The sequence below is a fragment of the Nannospalax galili genome, unplaced genomic scaffold, assembly GCF_000622305.1.
Source record: "Nannospalax galili isolate Female #2095 unplaced genomic scaffold, S.galili_v1.0 scaffold675, whole genome shotgun sequence".
Classification (NCBI taxonomy): Eukaryota; Metazoa; Chordata; class Mammalia; order Rodentia; family Spalacidae; genus Nannospalax; species Nannospalax galili.
This window is the reverse complement of record NW_008337205.1, coordinates 1,828,663-1,841,518: the sequence shown is the minus strand read 5'-3', so window position 1 is coordinate 1,841,518 and position 12,856 is coordinate 1,828,663. Positions and strand designations below refer to the sequence as shown.

The 12,856-nt window shown below is 47.4% G+C and overlaps 1 protein-coding gene across 1 annotated transcript in view; it reads right to left on the bottom strand.

Moving 5' to 3' along the window:
- Ephb4 (EPH receptor B4) overlaps positions 1-12,856 on the bottom strand; it is a 28,587-nt gene that overhangs the window by 12,132 nt on the left and 3,599 nt on the right. The window contains exons 2-8 of the mRNA XM_008832334.3: positions 12,409-12,479; positions 12,026-12,313; positions 9,846-10,242; positions 4,193-4,348; positions 3,291-3,623; positions 1,412-1,536; positions 665-830 (exon numbers count right to left, since the gene is read on the bottom strand). Of these exons, the coding sequence (XP_008830556.1) occupies positions 665-830; positions 1,412-1,536; positions 3,291-3,623; positions 4,193-4,348; positions 9,846-10,242; positions 12,026-12,313; positions 12,409-12,479 (1,536 nt within the window). The remainder of the gene's footprint in view (positions 1-664; positions 831-1,411; positions 1,537-3,290; positions 3,624-4,192; positions 4,349-9,845; positions 10,243-12,025; positions 12,314-12,408; positions 12,480-12,856) is intronic.

Below are 12,856 nucleotides of genomic sequence, written 5' to 3'. Positions count from 1 at the left end.
CTTTTGTCCCAGCAGTTGGGAGGCAGAGGCAGGCAGATTTCTGTGAGTTCAAGGCTAGCCTGGTCTCCATAGAAAATCCAGGTCAGCTGGGGCTACAGGGAGACCCCGTCTCAAGAAGACCAAAAAAGGAAAGAAAATCTTAAAAAATTTAAAAATAAAATAAAAATTACAAAGTTTAGAAAGTCATTGATTCAACATATTGAAAGCATGGATTTGGGGCCAAGTGTGGTGGTGCATGCATTTAGTCCCAACATTTGGAAGCGGAGGCAGGCTGACCTCTGTGAGTTTGAGGCCAGCCTGGTCTACATAGCAAGTTCCAGGCCAGCTGGGGCTACAAGGAGATCTTGTCTCAAAAAACAAAAACAAACAAAACAAAAACCCCCTGCAAAACCATGAATTTCCTCCTGTAATCCTCAAAAATCTAATGATTTTCTAATCTTATTAGAAGGAGAACAGGGACTTAAAGATCAACCTGCTGCTAAGGGTCCCTGACTGATAAACAAGCAAGCAGGATTCAGTCAGCTGTTAGATTCAAACAAGCCTTGTGGTTGCAGGAGAAAAATTAGTAGGTGACTTTGGGGGTGCCTCAGAGAGCAGAGGCAGGACTTCCCACCTGGTAGAGGACAGCACTCCCAATAATCTCTGCCCAGCTCCCCAAACTCACCGTCCATCTGGGTCTGACTGTGATGCTCCTGCCCAAAGGGGCCATAGCCAGCTTCGGAGCGTGCCCGAACCTGAACCAGATAGCTGGCTCCCCGCTTCAGCCCTCTGAGCTCAGCCCGGTTTTCTGATGTCTTTAAGAAGCGTACACTGCTGGGGCCCTCTGCGCCCTATATAGGAGAAAGGAGAGGGCCATAAAATAACTCCTTTTTCTCTGCTCTTCCTACACCCCCATCCCCGTGCACCCCATTGCTAGAATGTTTGTACTGTTGTAGGGTATTATCAAATACTTGTGGTAGCTTTTTATTTTTTCCTTTGTGGTTCTAGGGATCAAACCCAGAGTACCACACACGCTAGGTAGGTGCTCTACTACTGAGCCACACACCCAGCCCCTCACTGGGGGGTTCTAGGCAGGTGCTCTACCACTGAGCCACACACCCAGCCCCTCGCTGGGGGGTTCTAGGCAGGTGCTCTACCACTGAGCCACACACCCAGGCCCTCACTGGGGGGTTCTAGGCAGGTGCTCTACCACTGAGCCACACCCCAGCCATTTATACCAAGTGGTGCTATCTTATAACTATTTTACAGGTGATAGTAACTGAGGCTCATGCCCAGAGGTTGACTTAAGGTTGTACAGCTAATAAACAGCCAACCTGAAATTGAAATAACTACCAGATGTTTGCAAATCCAACATCCCAGCCCTGGACCAATGCCCACAATTGACCCCAGATGGGGCAGAGCCTAGTCTCACCTTCTCGTGATACTTGACCTCGTAGTCCAGTACAGCCCCACTGGGTGCTCTGGGAACAGTCCATGCCAGGCTCAGGCTGCTGGGAGATGACCGGGTCACACGGATATCAGACACTGCAGGGGGCACTGCAGGAAAGAGGAAAGTCATGGAGCCGTGCTTCAAAGTCTAGCAATTACTTTATCATTTTTTCCCCCAAACACTGGGGATAGAACCCAGGCCCTGAACATGCTAGGCCAATGCTCTACCACCAAGCATACTCCAATTTGTATTCTACTGGCTATTCCTAGCTTCATCTTCCAAGTCTTTCAAGAATTCCTTTTGATGGGCTACAGAGATGGCTCAGCAAATATGGGCACTGGCTGCTCTTGCAGAGGATCCCAGTTAGATTTTCAGTCCCCACATCAGGCAGCTCATAACTGCCTATAACTCTAGTTCCAGGGGATCCAACGCCATCTTATGGGCTCCACATTCCCCAGGCATGCCTGTGGTGTACATTAACTCATTTAGGCACATACACACAAATACAATTTTTAAAAAATCTAAACTTTTCTTTCGAGCATGGAGGAGGCAAAGTCAGGAGGATGGCAAGTTTGAGGCCAGCCTGGGATACACAGCAAAAGCCTGTCTCAGAAAAAAAAGAAAAAGAAAAAGAAAGATTTTGAGGCTCAAGAGATTGTCCAGTGGGCAAATCCCTTGGCAGGCAAGCATGAGGCCCAGAGTTTGGATCCCCAGCGCTCAGGTAAATGCTGGGCAGGTGTGGTGGCGACCTGTAATCCCAGTCCTCAGGAGGCAGTGATGGGATCCCAGGGCAAGCTGCCTAGCTAGACTAGCCAAATCTGAAAATTCTAGGTTCAAGCGAGAGACCCTACCTCAACCTCAGTCTGTAAGGAGGAGAGGGATCAAAAAAGGCACCAAGGGTCGGCCTCTTTGTGCACATGTACACCTGTACATATAGAACAGCAAACATACACATACTCCCATACACAGACTCCCTCTGTCCCCAGTGCTTATTCTGGCCTTGATCCCTTGATACTCCTTATATTTATTTACTTTATTTTTATTTATTTATTTTTAATTTTTTGAGACAGGGTCTCAGTATGTAGCCCTGGCTGGTCTTGAACTCAGAGATTTGAGTCTGCCTGCCTCTGCCTCCCAAGTGCTGGGATTAAAGGAATATATTGCCACAGCACTCTGTCTCTCTCCGTCTCTCTCTCTGTCTCTCTCTGTCTTTCTCTGTCTGTCTCTGTCTCTGTCTCTCTCTCTCTCTTGCTCTCTCTCTCTCTCTCTCAGCAGTCTCATGTAGGTCAGGCTGGCCTTGAACTCCTGCTTCTCCTATCTCTACCTCCCAAGTACTGGGATTATAAGTGTGTGCTGCCACACCCGGCTTTTTTTCTTTTAAAATTTATTAGAGCATATTAACTGTACGCAGGTTTCCATTATGGCATTGCCATATGTATATAGGGTATACTCTGATCACTTTCACACTCTATTACTTATTTTTAGTTTTTACACACGTAGTCTCAGGTAGCCTAGGCTAGCCTAAAATTTGCTATGCAGCCCATGATGACTTTGAACTTCTGATTCTCCTGCTTGTACCTTCCAAGCCCTGGGACGACAGGAGTATGCCTCCATGCCCAGTGTGTGTGGTTCTGCAGCTCAAACCCAGGGTCTGGTGCATGCTGGGCAAGCACTCTATCAACTGCGCTACACCCCAGACCCCTCTACTATTCTATATTATCCTCCTCCCTTTATTCTGCCTATTTTTTAGTCATTTTCTCTTTTTTATCCCCCACAAGCCTTGACCTCCCCACTCCCCAGTCACTTGCCAGCAACATCTCTCTTATCTGTTCACATGATGCCCCTGGTCCCCCATTCTCACCCTCACGGTCTGTGGTGACATTGACAGGTTCAAATGGGACTGGTCCAGAGGCTAAGGTAGACACACCATTCAAGGCAGAGACCTCAAAGGTATAGGTGACGTCAGGACGCAGCCCTCGAATGGATACCCAGGGCTCAGTGAGGTCCCGAGGACCAGGGTCAAAGGTCAGATCCACCCCACAGGGCAAGCAGGAGCCCCCAGGACGGCACTCTCGGCAACGAATGGCATAAGTGAGGTCCTGTCGGCCACCAGACTCCAGGGGGGCACTCCATTCCAGGCGCAGGGAGGAGCCATTCAGATGGGGAACCACACTTCGTGGAGCAGATGGTGGGGCTGTGGGAGAAAGGGGAGTCAGGCAGAGTGTAGGAGGGGCAGCCCCAAGGGATGAGCAGCCAAGTTAATGGTGAAGGTCAAGAGGAGCTAGCTGGGAAGCATGGAGACTAGGATGGTCAGCTTAAACTGTCAACTTGACACAACTTGAATCCCCAGGGAAACATCTTGATGAGGGATTGTCTACATTGGGTGGTTGTCTTAAGTTAATTGATATGGGAGGACCCAGCCCACCGTGGGCAGCACCGTTCCCTAGGTAGGAGGTCCAGAATTGTAGATGAGAGGAGAAATGGAGCTGAGCACAAGCAAGCTGTCAAGCATGCATGTGTGCACTCATTTCTCTCTGCTCCTGACTTTAGATGTGACGTGACGAGCTGTTTGGAGATCCCGCCTTGACTTCCCTACAACGATGGACTGTAACCTGGAATTTTAAGCTGATGTAAACCCTATTCTTCCCTAAGTTGCTTCCTGTCAGAGTATTTTACCACAGCAATGAAACTAGAACAGGGATATGGGGGAATCCTCCCCAGGAGTCCTCCCTGATGAATCACACCTGATAGACAGTCACTTACTGGTGCAAGGCGCATTCCTAGGGTCTGACCGAGTCCGATAATACCCTATACGGCACTGGCAGACAGGAGCTCCAATGGTGTTAGAGTGGCTGTTGGCTGGGCATGGCTGGCAGGACCCCTCTCCTGTCTGAGGCTTGAAGGTGCCCTGGCCACAGGCTGAGAGAGAAAGCAAACACATCTATCAAAAAACATGCACTGGCAGGGCATGATGGTAAAAATCCCAGCACTTGGAAGGCAGGTGGATCTCTGTGAGATCAAGTCCAGCCTGGTTTACATAGTGAGTTCCAGGCCAGCTGGGGCTACAGGAAGACCAAACCAAGCCAGGCATGGTGGCACATGCCTTTAATCACCTGGCACTTGGGAGGCAGGCAGATCTTTGTGAGTTTGAGGCCAGCCTGGTCTACATAGTGAGTTCCAGGACAGCTGGAGCTACAGGGAGACCCTGTCTCAAAAAAAAACAAACAGAAAACCAAACCAAACCAAACCAACCAAAGCACATGCCCTGACTGGGGAACTGGAGATAAGACTCAGTGGTTAAGAGCACTAGCTTCTTCTAGACCCATCACCCACAGGAAAGCTAACAACTATCCATAATTCCAGTTTCTGAGGATCGGACACCCTCTTCTGGCCTCCACAGATACTGCATGCATGTGGTGCACTTACATACATGCACACAAAACATTCATACATATAAAATAAAAATGAATGAGTGAAAAACAAGTTTTAAAAACCCACACAGACCAGGCTTGCTACACCAGTGTGAGAACCCAAGATCTGATCACCAGAACCCATGTAAAGCCAGTGCCCATCTGTGTGTAAACCTAGCTCTCCTACAGTGAGATCAAAGGCTGAGACAGGGAAACCTGGGAGCTCATGGGCTAGCTACCTTGGCAGATGCCATGGTGGATAAGAAACCCTCCTGAAAACAATGTGGAAGCTGAGAGACACTGAATGGTGTCCTCTAACCTCATATGTGTCCTAAAAGGTGCACAGCTGCACACACACACACACACACACACACACACACACACACACACACAATATTTTTTAAAACACACTGGGTCAAGTATGCTGGTACTTTCTGTAATCCCAGTACTCAAGAACTGAGGTAGGAAGATAAGAGCATTCAGGGCCAGCATGGTCTACAGTGAGACTGGGTCCCAAAACAATCTTCTCACTCTCAAATAAACAAACAAAAAATATAGCAAATTACATCCAGCTCCTTCTGCAGCTTCATGCAAGGATAAGGAATGGATGAGGGACAAGAGGAAAGCAGGAGTCCTCACCTTTCCTAACAGTGACCTTAGCAGTCTGGTGAGGCCCTTTGATTCCTGCTTGCAATGATTTTGTTTCTTTATTTAAAGACAGAGTCTCGCAGGGCGTGGTGTCGCACACCTTTAATCCCAGCACTTGGGAGGCAGAAGCAGGTGGATCTTTGTGAGTTCAAGGCCAGCCTGGTCTACGTAGTGAGTTCCAGGACAGCTGGGGCTACAGAGAGACCTTGTCTCAAAAAGAACACCCCTCCCCAAAAGGACAGAGTCTCGTGTATCCCAGCCTGACCTCAAACTCTATACGTAACAGAGGATGACCTTGAATTTCTGATCCACCTGCTTCCATTTCCAGAGTGTTGAGATTACAATCCTTTGTCATCTCATCATTTATAGGATGCTGGGGATGGAACTTGGGGCTTCATGCATGCTAGGGAAGTACTCTATGCACGGAGATTCATCCCCAGTCATCTGAATAATCTTGAATGCATACCACAAAATACATAGGATTACTACAAAGATTAAAAAAGCTACAATTCAATGTTTCAAGTATTAAGAAAGCATTTTTTTGTTGTTGTTGTTTATTTGTTTGGCTTTCTTTTTGGTTTTTCGAGACATGGTCTCCCTGTAGCCCCAGCTGGCCCTAGCTGTGTAGACAAGGCTGGCCTTGAACTCACAGATATCCACCTGCCTCTGCCTCCCAAGTGCTGGGATTAAAGGTGTGCACTACCACATCCGTCAAGAAAGCAATTTATAACAAAAACAAAACAAAGAAAGCAAGTGTGGGACTTGGCACCATATATCTTTGTCTGTTAACAAGATACAAGCTATTAAATGTGGGCATTTCAGCTCCCCCTGTAATCCCAGTCCTTGAGAGGTAAAGATAAGAGGATCACTGCAAGTTCAAGGCCAGCATGGGCTATAAAGCAAGTACCAAGACAAAAGCAAGGGGCTGGAGAAATGGCTCCGTTATTAAGAGCACACACTACTCTTGCAGAGGACCCACCCAAACTGGGTTTCCAGCTCCCAAACTGGGTGACTCACAATGGCCTGTAACTCCAGCTCCAGGGGACCTCTAGCCTCAGCAGGCACCTTCACTTATACACATGTGCTCACACACATACATATACTTAAAAACAAATCTTTTATAAAATTAAAAACAAAACAAAAAAGCAGGACACAAGCTGGGAATGGTGGTACACGTGAGCTAAAAGCCAGCTTGGGCTATATACAAAGACTTTTTTTTTTAATGAAAATAAAGAGCCAGGCATGGTGGCTCACTCCTTTAATCCCAGCACTCAGGAGGGTAGAGGCAGGCAGATGTCTGTGACGTCCAGGCCAGCCTTGTCTACATAGCCAGTTCCAGGCCAGCCAGGACTGCATAGTGAGACCTGTCTCAAAAACAAAACAGTAGGCTGGGCATGGTGGCGCACGCCTTTAATCCCAGTACTCGGGAGGCAGATGCAGGCAGATCTCTGTGAGTTCAAGGCCAGCCTGGTCTACATAGTGAGTTCCAGGACAGCTGGGGCTACAGGGAGACCCTGTCTCAAAAAGACAAAAAACAAAAACAAACAAACAAAAAAAACAGTAAATAAATAAACCACAAGGAAACAAGCAAAATACCCCAAGATACAGTGGCTGGTCTTAGAACCTCTGTTAAATTGTTAAATTTAAGACACGAGCAAAAACAATGTTTTAAGCTTGTTGCAGCACTGAGAAGGCGCTATAAAACCCTGTGTTGAGGATACTGTGTAAAACCTCGGATCCTGACCCAAATGCCAGGCTGTTGCCAACAAGTGGCTCATTTTGAATGGACATTTGTGAGAATAAAATCATTATGGGTTGGCAAGATAGCTTAGTGGGCTAAGGTGCTTACTACCAAGCTTGATAACCTGAATCTAATTCCTGGAAGTCACACGGTACTATTAGGAAAGAACCAATTTCTGCAAGTTGTCTTCTGATCTCCATATTCATGCTGTGACATGTGCATGCATGTGCACACACATGTATACATACACACAAATAAATATAAGACAAAATTTAAAAATAAAATTATTTACTTTCCTGTCATTCTGTCTACAAAGTTTCAAAGCCCTGCTTCTAGGCTTCACACAGTAGCATGCACCTGCAACTTGGGAGACTGAGACAGGAAGAGCCCCTGAACCTAGGAGTTCAAGGCCAGCCTGAGCCACATAGTGGTATTATAGCCTCTTGAAAACACATACTCAGGAAGCTGGTCTATGTAAAAGTTGAAGACCAATCAGGGCTGTACATGGAGACAGCTTGCCTCAAAACACAAAGCAATAAGCCAGGCATGGTGGCACACTAAATCCTAGCACTTGGGAGGCAGTTGCAGGATCTCTGTAAGTTTGAGGCCAGCTTGGTCTACACACCGAGTTCCAAACCAGCCAGGGCTACATAGTGAGACCCTGTCTCAAAACAACAGCCAACACTGGGACTGGTGGGGCATGCCTTTACTGCTAGCACTTGGGAGACAGAGGCAGGTAGATTTCTGTGAGTTCAGGGCCAGCCTGGTCTACATAGCGAGTTCCAGGCCAGCCGGGGCTATAGGGAGACCCTGTCTCAAAAAGACCAAAAATCAAAACAAACGAAAAACACCAACAACCAAAAAACCAAAACAACTATTAAAAACAAAAAACAATGAGTCAGGCACATATCTGCACTTCAAGCACTTAGGAGGGAAAGGCAGAAGATCAGGAGTTCAAGGACATCCTCAGCTACATGGAAAACCTAAGACCAGCCTAGGCTACCTGAAGCCCAATCTCAAAAATAAATAATGGGCTGGGGAGAGGGTTCTGTGGGTAGTGTTTGGTGTATGAAGACCTGGCTCAGCAATTAAAGGTGTTTACCTTCAAGCTGCTCTTGCCGAGGACCTGGGTTCAGTTCCCAGCACCCACATGGCAGCTAATAACCATCTGTAATTCCAGTTCCAGGGGATCCAACGTCCCCTTCTGGCCTCTGAGGGCACTGCATGCACATGGTTCACTTACATACATGCAGGCAAAACACACAATTTTTCAAAAAATAAAAAAACAACACAAATACAAAAGCAAAAAAGGCTGAGGCTGTAGGTCAGAGAACGCTTGCCTGCCGTGTTCAATGCCAGTACCACAAAGAAGGAAGCCAATTCCAGAGATAGAGCAAGTGACAGCTTAGTGTCAGTAAATCAGAGGAAACTCCCAACATGCAAGATGGAGATCATAAACTCCTTGTCCCAAGCGTAACAACGCAACCCACCTGGTTCAACAACAGACTTGCCACCCAGGCCAGCTTCAGGAGTGTCCAAAAAGAAGAGAAGGTGGGCAAAGTTCAGAAGAAAGGTCCAGAAAGGAGGACAGGCTCATAACTCTGTGTAGGACTCTCTTTTCTAGGTCTTCTAGTAACTGAGTGCCCAAAGAATAGGGTATGTCCAGAAGTGGAAAAACTTAAGGGGTGGACTAGCGAGATGGCTCAGTGGGTAAAGGTGCTTGCTGCCAAGCCTGCAACTTCAGTTCAGTTCCAGAACCCACATGATGGAAGGTGAGAACTGAAAGTTGTTCTCTGGCCTTCACATGTGTACCATGGCAAGTGTGCCACCCCATAATCAATCACCAATCAATGTAATTAAAATTCTAAATACTGGGACTGGAGAGTTGGCTCAGCAGTTAAGAGCACTAGATGCTCTTGCAGAGGACCGAGGTTCAGTTCCCAGCACCCAGTTGGTGGCTAAGAAACATAACTCCAGTTCCAGGGGATCCGACACCTCTTCTGGCCTCTGTGAGCACTGCACAACACAAGGTACACTTATATACATGCAGGCAAAACACTCATACACATTAAATAAAAATACAAGTGTACTGCTCTTGTAAAGGATTAGAGTTTGGGTCCCAGCACCCGCATTGGGCAGCCACCTGTAATTCCAGCTCCAGAGGCTCTAACTCCCTCTTCTGGCTTCTGCAGGCACTGAAACTCACGTATCCATACCCACAAACAGACATATAATTAACAATAAAAATAAATTTTAAAAAAATCCTAGGGGCTGGAGAGATGGCTCAGTGGTTAAGAGTATCTTGCAGAGGACCTGGGTTTGATTCCCAGCACCCATATGGTGGCTAACAACCATCCATAACTCCAGTTCCAGGGGAATCCAATGCCCTCTTCTGCCCTCCTATGCCATTGCGCAGCACAGGTGCATTATATGCAGGCAATACACTCACACATAAAATAAAATAGTGTTTTAAATTCTAAATATTGTTTCCTACTACATTTAGAATAAAACCCAAAGTTTAATAACAAAAACAACTTAAGGGGTCAGACCAAGGGTGTCACGCAGGGCAGCTCCACCCCACAGACCTGCAAACTTCATGGGGTGTGCCAGTCCTCACCTCTACATATTTTGTTTCCCTCAGCAGCCTCGAATCCTGGGGCACAGCTGCAGCCTGTGACAGGTTGCTCAGCCCACTGTCCATCTTCCCGGCAGTAGAGACTGGGGCTGGGGCCAGGGGCAGGGACGGCGTCAGCCACACAGCTCCCTGCCACAGGTACCACGAGCTCCCGAGGCACTGTCTCTGGGAAGTAGGTCAAGTTCATAGTCAGCTGGGAACACTTCTTGTAGAATAGGTGCAGAGAGAGCAAGGCCATGCAGGCACCCTGGTCCTGGAAAGCGAGGTAAAAACCAGCTTTGCTGAGCGGACCCAGGCGCAGCGTCTTGATGTTGACCTTCCCAGTTGCTTCTGCTCCAGGGCGCTTCCGGGTTAGGTGCTCGGCAGCCACTGTATCCACCTGCCGGGAGAACCAGACTCACTGCCACCATCCCCATCCCTTCTCTATGATTGTAGCCCCTGTTCCAGAACCTTCTCCAATATGCACTTTTTTTCCAGTTTTGAGACAGGGTCTCCCTGTAGTCCCAACTGTCCTGGGACTATGTAGACCAGGCTGTCCTAGATCTCACAGAGATCCACCTGCCTCTACTTCCTGAGTGCTGAGATTAAAGGTATGAACTACCACACCTGGCCACTTTATATATATATATGTCTTATGTGACCTGGGTGACCATAAATTTTCTATGTAGCCAAGGATGACCTTGAACCGATCCTTCTGCCTCCACTTCTTGAGTGCTGGGACGACAGACACAAGCCACTCCATTTGGTTTATTCATTGCTGGGATGGAGCTGAAGGCTCTGTGCACGCTAGGCAAGCACTCAGCAAACAGCTACATCCACAGTGCAATATGTGCTTTTCTGCAGGCCCCAAAGCTGTCCATTAATCTTTGCTGACCTATGATGTGTTTAACCTCTCTGTCCTGCCTTACTTTCCAAATCATTCATTTGCTCTGCAAATGTTCATGGACACTCACACCATGACCTCAGAGCCAAGGAGACAGAATGAAAGAATTATAGAAGTGACAGGCAGATGACCAATATGGGGCAGGACCAAGCCAAGGACACTCCATCAGCTTAGTAGGCACCAGTGACTTCTAAGATGTTAAATAATTATTCATTTATTCATTTTAATTTTATGTGTATGAGTGTTTTGTCTGTGTCATGCAATACTCGTGGAAGCCAGAAAAGGATGTTGGATTCCCTGGAACAGGAATTAAGAAATGGTTAGCCACATGTGGGTACTGAGAACTGAACCTAGGTCCTCTGCAAGAGCAGCAATGCTCTTAACCACTGAGTCATCTTCCAGCCCTAATTCTTGTGACACCTAGAATGGCAACACTCCATGGGAAATCAATGGCTAATTTGGAGTGGAGACTCATAAAAATAAAAATTTATCTTTTATGGGTAGGAATGTACTCAGTATAAACCCAGCATGGTGACACATGTCTGTAATTCTAGCTTTCAGGAGGTAGAGGCAGGAGGATCAGTAGTCTTTGGCTATGTAGGGAGTTTAAGGCCAACCTGAGCTACATGGGACCTCATCTTTAAAAAACAAATGGGCTGGAAAGATGGCTCAGTGGTTAACAACACTTGCTACTGCTTATCTGAAACTTCAGTTCCAGGGGATCTGACACCCTCTTCTGGCTTCTGTGGATATTGTATGCACATGGCGCACTTACCTAAATATAAGCAAGCCACTCATCCACATAAAATAAAAATAAATAAGTCAAAAATAAATAAATAAATAATAAGCGGTCAGACATGGTGGCTTACACCTTTAATCCAGCATTTAGGAAGCAGCAGCTGGTGAATCAAAGCCAGCTTGTCTACATAGCAGTTCTAGGTCAGCCAGGGCTGCATAGTGGGAGCTTGTCTCCAAATAATAATAATAATAAGAATAATAATAATAATAATAATAATATTGGTGTGTGGAGGAGCCAGAGAGAAGGGCCAGAGGGAAATAATAGGCAATACACAGTTCCAGTGGTGTGGGTGGTCTGATAGGAAAATGGGAAGAGAAGACACAGCACCTGTACTCCGTTCTATTCACCCACCCACCATCTCTCTTCTTCCTAGGCTTAAGCCTGCTGCTTCTAGCCACCAAGGGTCCTACCAAAGGCTCTCCTAGCATCTCATCCTCCGCCAAGCCCAAGTGAAGGTTGCTGGACCCCAACCGTGGATACCTTAATGTAGGGGTTCTCCATCCAGGCCGGTGTGTGGGCTGTGGCTGTATCAGCTTCGCTTTCATAGTAGAACACTGTGAAGGTCTCTTTGCAGGATCGACTGGCCCGTGGCAGGGATAGACACTCCATCATGGTGAAGCGCAGTGTGGCATACACATGCACGGCTCCACTCCGCGGTACCCAGCCGGTGCGCAGCCAGCGTGCCTGGCCTCCAGAGCGTGCCACGTCGCACACCTCATAGGTGCGCACGCTGTGTTGTTCCTCATCCAAACCACTCAGCTCCTCCCACTGCAGAGAAGGGCGTCATCAGCCAGGGGCTCTAGCTAGGATTGAGGCAGCTTCAGGAAACAAGGAACTCAAGGCGGGCGGCGGGGGGTTCTTACCTGACCATCCGCTTGTGGGTATGTCACCCATTTCAGATCTGCGGTTTCCAGTTTTGTATTCAGTAGAGTCTCTAACACAGAGAAAGATAAAGTCAGCCCTTTGGGGGAGGTGTAGGGAGAAACAGGAACATCAGAAATCTAAGAGCAATGGGCCAGCCAAATGGCTCATCGGTAAAAGTGCTTGCCTCCAAGCCTAAAGACCTGAGTTAGATCCCCAGAACCCATATGGTACAAAGAAAGAATCAACTCCCACAAGGTTAGCCTTCTAGTTCCAAGTTGGATTCAGGGGGAAGCAAGATTTCTTTTCTTGGGCTAGAGGATGGCTCAGCAAGTAAGGGTGCTCACTGTCAAGGCTGATGACTTGAGTTCCATCCCTGGGACCGACGTAGTAGAAAGAGAGAACCAAATCCCACAAGTTGTCCTCTTCCCTCCATAGGTATGTCATCAC